Source organism: Triturus cristatus, chromosome 7 (assembly GCF_964204655.1).
Source record: "Triturus cristatus chromosome 7, aTriCri1.1, whole genome shotgun sequence".
NCBI classification, from domain to species: Eukaryota; Metazoa; Chordata; class Amphibia; order Caudata; family Salamandridae; genus Triturus; species Triturus cristatus.
In genome coordinates this window covers 146,480,582-146,495,387 of record NC_140590.1, presented here as the reverse complement: position 1 = coordinate 146,495,387, position 14,806 = coordinate 146,480,582, and the positions used below count along the sequence as shown (strand labels likewise).

The window sequence follows — 14,806 nt, the reverse complement described above, 5'->3', positions numbered from 1 at the left end:
TTATTGCTCTGCATTGTGCTGTGCTGCAGTACCTCTTTCACGACCTTACCAGACGGTTTCTTGCTGATGATAAAGAAAATTCTTTGTAGGGCCTTCGTCTCCTTTGAAAACTTTGCACTGGCTGGAGTGGCGCTTTGACATACACCAATGTCAATCTTCACTTCGACTGAGGCGAATGTGGCACGCACCAGCAGTTTGCTGGACCTCAGCAAGCTCTCTGGGAGAAGACTCTTCGTTATTCGGATTACGTATCCCATCCTCATCGCCAGTTGTAGCATCCTCCCCAGCTCTGGAGCATGTGAATGATTACAAAACATTCCGCCCTGTACTACACGTCGTTATTCCTCAGAGGAAAACCGTCAACTGGACATTCTGTGCATGAAATTTATTAACCACACCCAAATACTTACGTCACTACTCTGCGGTGTCCGTCAGGGACCAAAGGGGTCCTATCAGTCTAACTCACAAGACACTACAGGTGTTTCACTGATTTGTGGGGTGGTGGTACTGACATTTCCTAGCACATGTCAGTACAATGCAATACCTCTGCTAAAAATACTGGAAATGCATGAGAGCTTCTATTGACGCTTATACAAGTTGACATAAAAACATCACAGAGATGTCATGTAAATAATGTTCTAGGTAATTCAAGCTTTAATTGAATGGAAATAACGTGGTAGAAAAACTGACAAAATAACGAGCTGAATGCAAATTGGAGCACCCCAGTTCAGTATGTAAACATATCCAAAAAAGCAATTACTGTGCGCATAAATCTGCATGAGAATGTGTAAAAAAAACCAAAAAAAAGAAAAAATGAATGTAGGAATGACCTTCCCTTGCAGCATTGCAGAAAGTCAGCTTCTTAGTTCCTGGGAAATAGGCTGCTTTTAAATACCTAGAGGGGCATTTTATGATCTGTGTCATTTCATATATGTAGCTTCTGCATTATAAATAAGGCATTTAAGATGAAAATCGTAACTTCGTCCGTAAGCTAGAAACCTTAAGGCTTTCTAGTCAAGATGAACAGGCCCATTGATTGGAAGGGGCCCTTGGGGGTGCAGGTAAGCCTGCTAGATAATTAAAATAATTATAGTTTCCAAAATATCATATATACATAGTTTATTCAGTAGTATCAGTGCTTAATACGAGCCTGTGGTTGCAGGTGGTGCCCACCAAGCACTAATCTTTAGAGACTGTCAAACCTTGACAGAGCAAGAGAGAGAAAAACACAAAAGGGGTAAGAAGGAGGAAGTAGAAAAAAACAATGGTAAATAAATAAAGCAGCGATGAAAAAGAACCTGAAAGACATGGACCTTGTTAGAAATTAGAGGGCATATTTACACACAGAACTTCGGAAAGTGGTGTTAAGCCACATTGGTAACATCGTGCTCCGACATTCTGAAAACACAGGGAATGAGCTGTATGTACAATAATATGGCGCACGACTGCATGTCATCTAGCGCTGACCCTATATTTAGCTGTCTAACGCCAACCCAGGCCACCTTGCCCCCTGGCGCAATGGGGTCTGCGTTGCAGGGAATTATTGTTAATGTGCAGCAAGGGACACCTTCCTGAACATTTCTATGTGTGCTGTAGAATGCAGAAAACATAGAAACAGCAAAAACTAGGAGAAATAAATAATTTTCACTAATTGTGCCAGTTTAGGATCAGGATTTCCTTGGTCCTATTTTTGGCGCTGCCCCATATTTATGCCAACCTTGTAAATAAGGGGAAGTGTCAAAAAGCAATGGGTCTTGCAGGGGAGCACCCATTGCAACACCCATTGCCCTCCCCTTTCACGTTAACAGCTGCGTGTATAGGGGCATTATTTACAAGGCAGCATTAAGACACATGAAGTGGCTTGACACTGTCTAGTAGATAAGGCAAAAGGGTTATTGCCACCAGAACATCAAAAAATGTGAGGTTCTGGTGGCAATAAGCAGGCTTGTAAATATGCCCCTGGGTTGCTGGTTGGCAGAGTATGCACCATGTCCAAGCACAGCAGGAACCATAATCCTAGTCAGGGTAAGTCAGATATACACTTTTAATTAACCTGTGCTCACTCTCTGGTAGCTTGGCACAGAGTAGTCAGAGTTAACTTAAGCGGCAATGTGTTACATATTTGCGCAGCACAACAGCAGTATAGAGGAGTTGGCTTAACGGCTAGTGTGGTCGGCCTCAAATCTGGGGAACTGGGTTTGAGTCTCGGCAAGGACATGCAACATCCTGTGATTTTGGGCAAATCACTTAATCTCCCTGTGCCTAACAAAAAAAAATTAATATTTCCTCATGTAAAGCAACTGGTTTCTTCTGGTCAAGTTTGCGCTACATAAAACTCTGTAAATAAAAAAAACTGTGAAAACACCACAAAAAGACTACACACAGGTTTAGGTAAATAGATAATGATTTTGTAAATAAAACAAGACCAGCACGACAAAAATCCAATAAGTAGAAGTTGAGATAAGAATGTTTAAAGATTAAATACAGTACTAGCGCTTAGAAGCAAATTGTGCTTTCAGGGGTTTATCTGGTCACACTGGACCGGGACAAAGTCAAGAGTTCAGGCAGGCTGTGATGCAGTGCAGCAGGTGTGGCCGGTCCATTGCGGCTGAAGGTCACGCCCCTCGACCTTTTGCCCCTCACGAACAGTGTCTGTCAGGCTGCACACAGGTCAACCTGACCGACTCTGTTCACTTTCAGTTCAGACAGCCAGGAGCCAGACATGCGCAAAATGCACAGGCTCCTGGCTTCCTGAGCTTACCTTTGCTTGGCTGAGGAAGTCACAGCTCCTGTGGGCATGACGTTCTCAGCTTAGCAAAGGTTCCTGAGGCCCTCCCCTCAGAGACTAGGGGTAGCGTCACTGATTGCCTCGCACCTGGGTGCTTCTGTTTTAAGCCCTGAAGTCCCCAGGGTCGAGTGTCAATCAGTGACACTTTAGCACAGAGTGGGGAGGTGTCAGCAGTCTCACTGACCCCATCCCACTCTGTGATGACATTGGGACTGCTGCCTTCCCTCTAAGGTCAGCCAATGAGGGAAGGCAGCAGTCCCAAGCCTACTGGAACCTTCGATGCAGAGCTGGCTGCAGGTAAGAGTGTGTTTTGTTTTCTTTTAAATTAATTTTTGGTGCGTGTGTGTATGTAGGAATGTTTGGTAAAGAGTGTAGTGAATGGATGTGTTTGTGTGTGCGTGCGCACGTGTGAATGCCTGGCTGTGAGTGTTATGTGAATGTGTGTGTGTCCTGTCTACCACCCTCCCTCCAAAACGTACTGGCCACCACTACAGTGCAGGCTCTCTACCGGACCCTCGCAAGGCCCGCTGAGCAAAAGTACCTCAGTGCTCGTTGCAAACAAGAGATGCATCAATGTCACTTCTGCAGTTTAAGAGGTGCGTTGATTTTCTCCATGCGTTGAGGTAGATGCACCGGTTTCCGAAGGCAAGTGTTGGTTGCGTGAGGAGTTGATTCCATAACCGATGCGCTGGGTTTCTCTACGCTTTTCAAAGGGATGTGTCAATCGTTCTTCAGTAGTGGCAGAAATGTGGTGGTCAATGCAGCAGTTCTGGAGATGCTGCGTAGGCCCCAAGTGTGATGCGTCAATTCTGCTCCCCCTTTGGCAGTGATGCATCGATTCTGCTCGTCGAAGTAGAGGATGCGTTGATCTTACTGGAGCAAGCACCTGGAGTCACTTCCAATGACCCAGGCAGAGGAGTAGGGTTAAAGACCTTGATGTCCCTGATTCTTTGAAGAACATGAGGCAATCAGCTAGCCCTCAGGGACACTACGGGGCAACCAGTGGGAGCAAGCAGGCAGCAGAGAGTGCAGCAAGACAGCAGTCTTCCAGAGCAGCAGTGAAGCAAGCAGTAATCCTCAGCACTTCTTTTCAAGTGGTTTCAATTCCAGGAGCTTAATGTCCCAATCATGGCTACATCAAACAAACCATGTTTTAGGGCAAAAGCACTGGTTAATAGTGGGGTTATGTTTTCTAACCTAGGCACAAGTAGCAAAGTAGCCTTTTGCTCACCTTTGTCCTACCTTGCTCTGCATAATGGTTCTAGCACTGACCTTTTACCCAGTTAGGTGCTGAATAAACGTTGATTGGGTTCCTTGAAACTAGCCTAACTTATTATGCATGAGGATTCTTAGTATCATATCTCAAATCCCCTGCACAAGACTTAAATAATAGGATTAACATACTGTGTACAAAAGTCATTTCTATCTTTATCCTAGGGTGACAGGGCTACTTTGCATAATTACAATTATTGATTTAGGCTCATCCATATTATCATGCTCAAAACATATCGATTGTGGTAGAACCCCCCCCAAGGCTACCCTTTTGGTATAAAAGAACTACACCTTCATTAGGAAGAAAGAGGAGATGCTTCTAAGCTGACACTGACATGGAGGTCCCTGCATGCTGAAGCTTCAACACGCAGTGTTTTCACATCTCTTGCTGGGTATCCAACCCGTGACCAAGATGGGGTCCTTCATTCTCTCCCATCAAGTAATGGGGTTGGCTCTTTCCTAGGGGATGCTTAGCTTCACACCCACATACATGCTAGGTACATTGAGGTACATTTAGGTAGGGTAGGCATAGTAGGAGTATGCTTGATTTCTGTCATGTTTATAGGCCTGCATATGTTCACTGTTTTAGCACCATGGTAGAATTCTAGCTTCTATTTACGATGTTGGTGCTTGTAATCTCTTACATTTGCTTCTGTATATTGTTTGTTGCAGCAAACATGTTTATACTAGAATGACTCTGGTTCACAAAATACTTATTGAAAACGTCCCCAAATTTTATTTTGTGTACCTCTCTGAGACCCAGTGAGCGAAAAATACTGTACTGTTTCCACCAACCATGAAAGGTGAAGGGTTGTCATGTTCAATGATTGCCAGAAACTATTCGCTCTTTGGTAGGGTTCGGAGGCTTATAGTGGCACTGTGAGCTAGCTGGTCTATAGGCTGACATATCCTGTAGGGGTGTCAGGAATCAGTCTAGACACCAATCTCTCAGTTTATGTTGTCCAACGAATGTGCAGATCCTATGTATTTGCAGGAACTACACGACAGTGGTAAAGTGATCAGAGTTCTAATCCAACAAAAGGAATCAGCAATAAACGGGAGGTAAGCAGGCAAAGCGTCTGGGCTTAGACCACTCGAAGGATGGCAGGTCTAACAGACAGCTCAAGGATTTTGGGGGCCCTGGGGCAAAAACATTTTTAGGGCCCCTGTTCGGAACAGCAATGAGTTTATGATCCAATTTCAGCTCTTTCATGCCCAAATTCTTAATTTGCTGACATCTAATATCCTGGAATAGTGACCTGTGTTTTCAGTATTGTAACACAACAGCAGCTCACTATGGTTTCTGAAAATAATCTCTATGACCCCTCCCAATTCTTATATGTGATGTCCTGTTTTGATATGAAAATAATCTTTGTTTATAGATGTTGCATGAAACATAAATACAGCATTTCATCACCCACATTAAAAATAAATTAAAGAAAAATGGTATTTAAAACAAGGTATTTAAAACAATCTGTTTATGTATTATTTGAGGTCATCAGAGCAAGGCTCTCTGCAAACAAGAGCTGAGTGTATCCCAGAGCCCCCTGAAAGGCTGGGGCCCTGGTCCAGAGCCCATTTTGCACATGCCTTAAAACGTCTCAGCTGAAAGAGTGAGATATAGGCACAGAGAGTGTCTGGTAGTTAATGAAAGAGGCATGAGTTCAAGAGCTTCTGAGCAAACTTTGGGTCCTTTCACATATTTTTCAAATTAAGGACTAAGTACAGTGCATCGAAAAATGAGCAGTGCATGACCGGTTTGCATACGTACTTTAGATATCTCCTGGTCAACAGAACTGCTCCAACTGCTGCTGCCGACACTGCAACCAAAGCTCCGGTGATGAGAGAGACAGTTGAAGAGCTGTTACTCGCTGGAGAGAAAATGAGAGTACTAGAGTTAAACACATACACAAAACGCCTTTGTGGAATTCAGCAGCACAGTCGGGATATAACACAACGTCATCGCAGCTATTTTAATAATAGAGGCATCTTCTGACCAGACACAAGATGCTTCTTGTAGGAGTTAGAATGATGAACATATAGTGGGTAAGACGCTCTCGTTGAATATAAATCTCCAACATGTACCAGCATCTTTATGAGTTACGGTGAAGAAGGCGCTGCTGGTTCAAAACAAGGAAGCCAACTGTGGCATCTACATGAGGGATGGATGTAAAGGAGAGGATTCAAGCTCCTCAAAGCTATCTTCTCATTACATCTATGCTACGAAGAACACTGACGAAATGTCTGATTTATGAATCTTCGTACCAATAATTTTTACATGAGCTTTTTCTTGAAGAATTTGTCTGTGCAAAGAATGCCTTGCCTTTGGAAAAATGCCTTACTCATACCTATCTACCAAGGTTCAAAGTTTGCACTTGAGGACCTGGCAGGGGGCCTGCAGACTCTGGGGCAAATCAGCAAGGGCCGTCGATAATTATCGCTAAGCGCACTTAGCGCTAGGATAATTATCGCCGGCTATCGTGGAATTTTATCGCTGAGATAGCGTGCTATCAGCAACGTTTATCTCAAAAGCGATAAAATCTCAAAAACAGCCAAAAGTGAGATCATCGCTGGAAATCCAGCGATAATCTCACACATTTTGGTGTTAGCTTGCTGATAAGGCAGGGCATACTTAGCCATTATATCCACCTACATTGGATACAATGGCTAAGTCAGGGTGAAAGCAGGCGTAAGGAAAGTAGCGTTAACTGTGGTTCACGCTACTTTTCTTATCACTATACCTGTTAGCGATTCCCTTGATAATTGGAGAAATGTCGGTTAGCGACATTTCTCCAGTTATTTTGGGGCAGAACGCCCACTTTGCATCTCATTAGAGATGCAAAAGTGGGCGTTATGAGAAAGGGAGCTAAAGCAAGGAATCACGCGTTAGCGTGACCTTGATGATTAAGTGATAAAATTATCGCCGCTTTCCGTCCGAAAACGGAGGCTAAAGCGGCAATAATTTGTCATCGCCAGCTTGCTGATATGCCCCTTAGATCTTTGATTTTACATCATCCCTCATTGACAGAGGAAGGCACTGAAAACATTGTCTGGCCCATCCTGTGGCAGACCGAACTGGTGTGTTGCTGCTTGAAAGGATGAAGAATGCAGACATGAGTTTGAGCTACCAGTGCATATTAATGTTGCTATCTTGGTGACTGGATGTGCTCGTCTTAGCATTACCTCTTGAACTTGCTCTGGCAATCGGTATTATACCTCTCTGTCATAGCCCTCATGAACTGTCTACTTATCAGCTATCATTTAGAAATGGGGGTCCAAGTAGGGACCCTTCCTTCTAGTCAGAGTAAGGACATTAGACACCCAAGATAATCCCTGCTCACCCCCTTGGCAGCTAGGCACAAACAGTCAGGTCTATATCAGAGGCATTGTGCACAGTATTTCTACATAACACACACAGTAACACAGTGAAAACTCTACAAATGGACACCACACAAGTTCAGAAAAAGAAAGTATCTTTATCTAAACCAAACAAGAGCAAAACGATAAAAATCCAACATACACACCTCAAATTATGAATATTAAGAGGTTTTAAGCAGCTCTGACCATAGAACTCTATGGAATGAATGATGTTTACACAAAGTACTTCAAATTTGTCGAAATCTACAAGATTAAACAGCAAATGAGGAAGGAAACGCCGGAAAGCACTGCAATGGGTCGGTGCCCGAGTCTTTGGCGGGGATGTGCGACAGTTCTGCAGCACGCAAGAGAAGTGATGTGTCGAAGTCTGACTGTAGGGGGAAGTGATGGGATGTATGTCGTTACAACGCACACTTTTACAACGCATGCACTTACAACGCATTTTTTACAACGCAACATCCACTACAACGCATTCCATTACAACGCAGGACACTACAACGCATTTTTAAAAACTACCACGCATTCCATTACAACGCATACTACCTTTACAACGCATACCATTACAACGCATAATATTACATTGGATTTAAGGTAAGTATTGGATAGTATAGGGGTAAAAATTACTATTCTTACTCCAGGGGGTGCAACAGTAGGGTAAGTGTTGGATAGTATAGGGGTAAAAATTACTATTCTAACTCCAGGGGGTGCAACAGTAGGGTAAGTGTTGGATAGTATATGGGTAAAAATTACTATTCTAACTCCAGGGGGTGCAACAGTAGGGTAAGTGTTGGATAGTATAGGGGTAAAAATTACTATTCTAACTCCAGGGGGTGCAACAGTAGGGCAAGTGTTGAATAGTATAGGGGTAAAAATTACTATTCTAACTCCAGGGGGTGCAACAGTAGGGCAAATGTTGGATAGTATAGGGGTAAAAATTACTATTCTAACTCCAGGGGGTGCAACAGTAGGGCAAGTGTTGGATAGTATAGGGGTAAAAATTACTATTCTAACTCCAGGGGGTGCAACAGTAGGGCAAGTGTTGGATAGTATAGGGGTAAAAATTACTATTCTAACTCCAGGGGGTGCAACAGTAGGGCAAGTGTTGGATAGTATAGGGGTAAAAATTACTATTCTAACTCCAGGGGGTGCAACAGTAGGGCAAGTGTTGGATAGTATAGGGGTAAAAATTACTATTCTTACTCCAGGGGGTGCAACAGTAGGGCAAGTGTTGGATAGTATAGGGGTAAAAATTACTATTCTAACTCCAGGGGGTGCAACAGTAGGATAAGTGTTGGATAGTGTAGGGGTTTTAATGTAATATTATGCGTTGTAATGGTATGCGTTGTAAAGGTAGTATGCGTTGTAATGGAATGCGTTGTAAAGGTAGTTTTTAAAAATGAGTTGTAGTGTCCTGCGTTGTAATGGAATGCATTGTAGTGGATGTTGCGTTGTAAAAAATGCGTTGTAAGTGTAGTGCGTTGTAAAAGTTGCGTTGTAAAGGTTGTATACCGAAGTGATGTGTTGATTCCAAGACGGTTCTGGTCTGCGGTTGCTGTGTCGGAGCAATGCGTGGAAATCTGGGACATGCTAAGGATCTCTGCGGTGGCAACAAACAGGCGCTGTGTCGATTTCTTTTGCCACAGTCCCAAGATTTGTCAATTCTTTCAGCCGCACAGCAGGGCCTGCAACGGAGTCAGTGCGGGAATCTCGGACTTCAGAGACAGCACATTGAACACATGCTGCGGCGGTTTCTTTGGCTGCAGACAAACGCTCCATTGATTATTTCATCCGCACAGTGGCGGTGTGTGGAAATTTCTCCCGCACACCGTTGCTGCGTCGGATAAACAGGCTCTGGCAGTGTGATACATTGATTTTGATGGTTTCTTGAATCTTTTTTCAACAGAACCAATCTCCAAGGGCCTGCAATTGGCACCACAATGTAGATCAGAACTCCCAGCAGTGGAGTTGAAGGATGCTGCAGGTGAAGTCTTTGTGTTCCTGAGACTTCTTAACAGGAGGCAAGCTCTACATCAAGCCCTTGGAGACTCTTCTCAAGCAGGATAAATAGCAAAGTCCAGCGTTTGTCATCTCCAACGCAGAGCCAGCAAGTGCAGGCCAACCCAGCAAAGCAACACATAGCAAAAGGTCAGTACTGCTCCTCACAGCTCTTCAGATCTTTTTCTTGGCAGAGGTTCCTCTTGATCCAGAAGTGTTCTAAAGTTTCTTGGGTAAGAGCCCCACTACTTATACTATTTTCAGCCTCTGATGAATGCAGGCTTTAAAGGAAATCTTTCTTGCTTACGAGAACCAGTTCTGTCCTCCCTGGTCCAGCCACACTACAGTGGGTGGCGACAGCATTGTGAAAGGCAGACACAGCCCTTTTCAGGTGTCAGCGACAACTCCTCCCACCACTCTCGCTCAGGAACACCCATAAGGATTCGCAGGACACACCTCAACTCCCTTTGTGTGACTCTTTAGAGTGAATTCACAAACCAGCCCCTGTCTGATTAAACCAGATGTTGATTCCAGAGGCAGGTAGGGAAACCGAATGGTAAAGCAAGAAAATGCCCACTTTCTAAAAGGAAACATCATGTGGATATGAAGATGCACTCCCTCCCTTAATTTATTACGTAATTTCAACCATTGCATCTTTCTTTGTAGTGCGTGCAGACAGTGGCAGTGAACCTTCCCATCTCAATGTTAATGAAAAATCAGGCACAGGGTGCAGCATTTGTGCACCCAACTGTCGCACTGCCACTTTTTTTTCTTTTTTTTCAAATTCCTCTTTATATCATTCCATTGTTTCGTATCTTTTCCTACATATTGAATTATCACAGAGACAGCAATGTTGCCTTTGAATGCTTTATTCACCAGTTTCACGTGTCTCCTGCTACCAATCCAGGCTTTTCACAGTGACATGTTAGGTCAACCATACTTCAAAAACATGAACTCATTCCATTACCCAAAGCATTTCGAGACATGCGGCTCTTCTTCAGGGGTTCACTAAAACAAATAGAAACACGACTGAAATGGCTGCATTATTGCTGACATGTTATGTTCAACTAATCACGTACTGACCCAATACCCCCACCCACAATATTACTACCTATCCGAACCTCATCATTACCACCACAAAAGAGCTCAAAGGGGCATTTTTGAAGACACAATTTTAAAACCACCTCTACTAAATATGTTTTTTAAAATCCTGAGATCACGGAGCCCAAACTCCAAATCTCTTACTGTTATCATTTAAAAGTTACACTTGTAAAATGTTACAACCAGTTCCAATGATAACCTATGGAAGAGCTAGTCCTTGTGATAGTGAGAAATGAAATTGGCAGTATTTCACTATCTGGATATGTAAGACACATCAGAACATGTCAAACCTTTCACATACATGGCCTGGCATGTTCGTGCACTTGCCAGGTCGACATGGCAGGTTAAAATTGCACTCACAGACACTGCAGTGGCAAATCTGAGGCCTATCTACAGGGCTACTCATCTGGGTGGCATAATCAGTGCTGCAGGCCCACTAGTAGCATTTGATTTACAGGCCCTGGGCACATACAGTGCACTTTACTAAGGACTTACCAGTGAATCGAATATGCCAATCGTGGATAACCAATCATAATCGCAATTTACACAGAGTGCATATGCACTTTAAGACTGATTAGCAGTGATAAAGTGCCCAGAGTCCTAACACCAACAAAAATGGTCAGAAGAATAGGAAGTAAAAGGCAAAAAGTCAGGGGGCAAACATGTAAAAAGGGGCCGGTCCAACACTATCAGAAATAGTGAGGGACAATTTTAAATTGGATGTTACATTGAAATGCTTGTTTACAAAGTTTCATCTTTCTCATCTCCACAGTCTAATAATAGAACAAAAATTAAAGCTATTTTTGTGGAATTTGAGTTCAGCTACCCATTGCCTCATTCTGAACCTCTGTTAGAATTATGGGGGTTGGTCCACCATCTGCCAGGGGGCAGAGGTCAGTACCTGTGTGGATGAATGTGATAATGAGTGAAAGGATCAGTGAGTGAGTGCACGTATGATACGCTACTGTGGGCCTAAAGTCACAAAGACGGAAGAGGCAATCTCTGTTATGAGCCAGACCGATTGCTAATGCATATCTGAAATGTAACCAAACGCTGGCAAGGAGTGTTTATCTCTGCACGCAAAAGATATATGGAGAGAGACTCTCAGAACAAGTGCTGTCCTTCCTTCCTCTCATGTGCTGGCGGCACACAGGCAATATTAGAGCACTCCTATTGCGTTAGTATGTATTCATTAGCTTCTATGAGTAACATAGGTGGGCGAGGCAGGGGCTAGCTCCAGCGCGTTCCCACCCTCTCAATTGATGTGGGTCAGGGATCACTCACATTTCCAGACATGGCGCGATCCTTAAATGGCTGTGCTGGGAAATGTAATTGATTTCATAAGTATTTTAATTATGCAATTGAAATCATACGCAATGTAACTCATCATCCACATCAGTTGTCAGAAAAAGAGTGCCCGAGAAGCATAGCGCCTTCCTCTGTAAAAGTGCTCTGTGATGGGAAAGAGTGGCAACTGCAGCTTTGTGCGATATCGCTATCGCTTCCTGAATTACACATGTGCTCAGCTATCTGTCTGTCATTCCCCCAGCTCCATTCCAAGTGCAAATTCTATGCACAAGGCAGCAAAGCTGGCACTGTTTATGTAGTGCACGCACACTCCTGAGGCTTGAGCCGGGAGCGTTATTGCTAGACTCGTGAGCTTTGTGTCCTACCATTTCTTTTGCCTGTTTGCACTGTTCGTCGCTATTTTTGCACATACACAAGTTTTTTAACCATTTTTAAATTGACTGCCTGCCGCTTTTGATTTTAATATTTGGTGTAATAATTTGTGTTGTTTTAAAATCAATACTTTAACGCTTGGCGGGGGCTGTCTGTATTACGAGACAGGCTTCCGGAAAGCGCCGCCATCTTAGGAGTACGCAGGTCAGCGGGCTAGTCCCCCTGACAGCGTATAAGTGGCGTCCTGGCGCGAGCGCGCAGTGTCTAATCACTCCTGAGGCTTGAGCCGGGAGCGTTATTGCTAGACTCGTGAGCTTTGTGTCCTACCATTCCTTTTGCCTGTTTGCACTGTTCGTTGCTATTTTTGCACATACACAAGTTTTTTAACCATTTTTAAATTGACTGCCTGCCGCTTTTGATTTTAATATTTGGTGTAATAATTTGTAATAATTTGCGCCCCCCGTCCTTTTCGGATCGGGGGGCGTGTTTTTTGCGAGAAGTCTCAGGGAGGAGACAACAGCAAAACACGCCCCCGAATCCGAAAACGACGCTGCCTTTCTCCGAGGCATTTCTGCTCTGCCTCGGAGAAAGGCGGTGGTGTCTTCCGGTGCCCTCGTTTTTTTTAGGACTCACACTGGTCTTGGCTCCGGTGCGTGGCTTGTTTCGGATCCTCACTTCAATGATTTGAATCTATGGTAAACTGTTTTGCTCTCCACACGCATATACAAATTAGTTTACACGGTTCCCAGATGGGTTGATATTTCTAACATGCTTCAACGCTGCATCTTCCTCCCCAGTCAAACAGGCATCAACATGTCGACCCGATTGTTTACCAGTGAGCTTTGTAATGAAAAGAACAGAGCTGCTTGTACCTTCAGCTCTGTAATCCTAAAACATAATACAATAGGAAAATACACACATAACCCTCCTCTTTTTTTAAATCAGTAGGAGAGGGACTACATCTTGCAGCTGGTGAAATTCACTACTCAGCATTTCACTCCAGCCTTCCACCGTGTGCGGTAACATCCGGCGGGAATGTACCAGGGCAGCCCTTCACCTCTAACATGAAATAAATATCAAAACCAAAACTTGGCAATTGCAACACTTTGGGGGAAAAATGGCTCTGCCTCGAGGGAACAGTAAACATTTCACCGCTTTGACCCTACAGGACTGTTTCTTCATGAATCTTCCAAAAAGTGCTTGGAAAAAGCTGCGTTTTCTAGTTCCCGGGTATAAGGTCGGAGCTGAAGACACGGGGAGAGCCTTTTTTCTGGCCTCATTTTGAACAAGTTAGGACTATTGGCTTTGTCAATGGTTGTTAGTTAGCTGCCACGAGCACAAGTGTGCAGACCAAGAGACAGAGGACGCGAGGTGCGCCGAGATTTCCCACACAAGCACAGCCGCATATTAACACACGCCGCAGGACGGCTCTTCTCAGAAATGGCAGCACCGAGGCATTCTGAGAATACACGTCTGAGACGGGAGGGCGGGGGGCGCACACGGGGGAACGGGTGAAGGGAGGGTGCGAGCCCGCGATGCTCTCTTACAGACCCCACAGAACTGGTTACGAAAACAACAGCTGAGACTGTGAAGGCACAGCATTAAAAGTGACTGGGTAGGCTGAGGCTGTTCTTGCTGTGGGTGGCATGGGGAGGGCGGTGTGGCGAGGGTTCTTCCTGTGGGTGGCATGGGGAGGGCGGTGTGGCAGGGTAGGGAGGGCTTTGGTGGGCCACAGGGGAAGGAGAACACATCTTGGAACAGGGCAGAGGCAGCATACGAGGGTAGGGCTGGCAGTCGCCAACTGCCCCTCGGATGAGAAGTAAAACTGCATACTTGACCACATTGATTGTGCATATTAAGAGGGCATTTCAATCGAAATTGGGACAGTGTGAGAAGCATCACCGGTCGCCTATTATTACCCTACCGTTCTCCTGCTGAATGAACGTGGTTCTTTTACTACACCTCCCCTTCATGCAGCATTTTGTTTTTACCACAAACCATGTAATTTCAATAAATAATTCATTTGTGGATTTATATAGTGCGGCTTGTCACCCGTGAGGGTATCCATGCACCGTCAATGGGCTTGGGGAGATTAAATGATTTACCCAGATTGACATAACATTGATGACAGCACAGGCACTCTGAAGATTATTCCAGCACCACTGTCCCCACCCCGCCACCCCCTTCACATGGTGTCCATCAGCCACTTCCGTTCTGGTACACAACTGCACCAACGCATGCTTCTTTGTAATGCCTGAAGTGAAAAGCGCGGGATGGCTGAAAGTCACACACCGGACATGGGGCCAGCGGGAAAGATGTGGAAATTAAGGATACCGAGCGACTGGGTATATTCAAGGGCGTGCTGCTGAAGTCCAGGGCTTTTCTTTTACAAATCACCGTTTCCAAGTTTGTGCAGTCACTTGTATCCAGTGAACTGATCTAGGACTACAACTCCCAGAATGCAATTCAAAAGTTTTTAAATGCAAACCCAGGACAACAACCTTGCACCCTTAATGACAGTTCATAGCAGAGGACATGACACGCATAAAAACCATGTTACAGTTTTGTAAATACAGGGATTATGTGTACACA

The 14,806-nt window shown here is 44.4% G+C and overlaps 1 protein-coding gene across 1 annotated transcript in view; it reads right to left on the bottom strand.

The window, feature by feature from the left end:
• Positions 1-14,806, bottom strand: part of LOC146809065 (B-cell receptor CD22-like) — a 554,422-nt gene that overhangs the window by 34,662 nt on the left and 504,954 nt on the right. Inside the window, exon 7 of the mRNA XM_085614284.1 lies at positions 5,832-5,931. Coding sequence (XP_085470410.1) covers positions 5,832-5,931 — 100 coding nt within the window. The remainder of the gene's footprint in view (positions 1-5,831; positions 5,932-14,806) is intronic.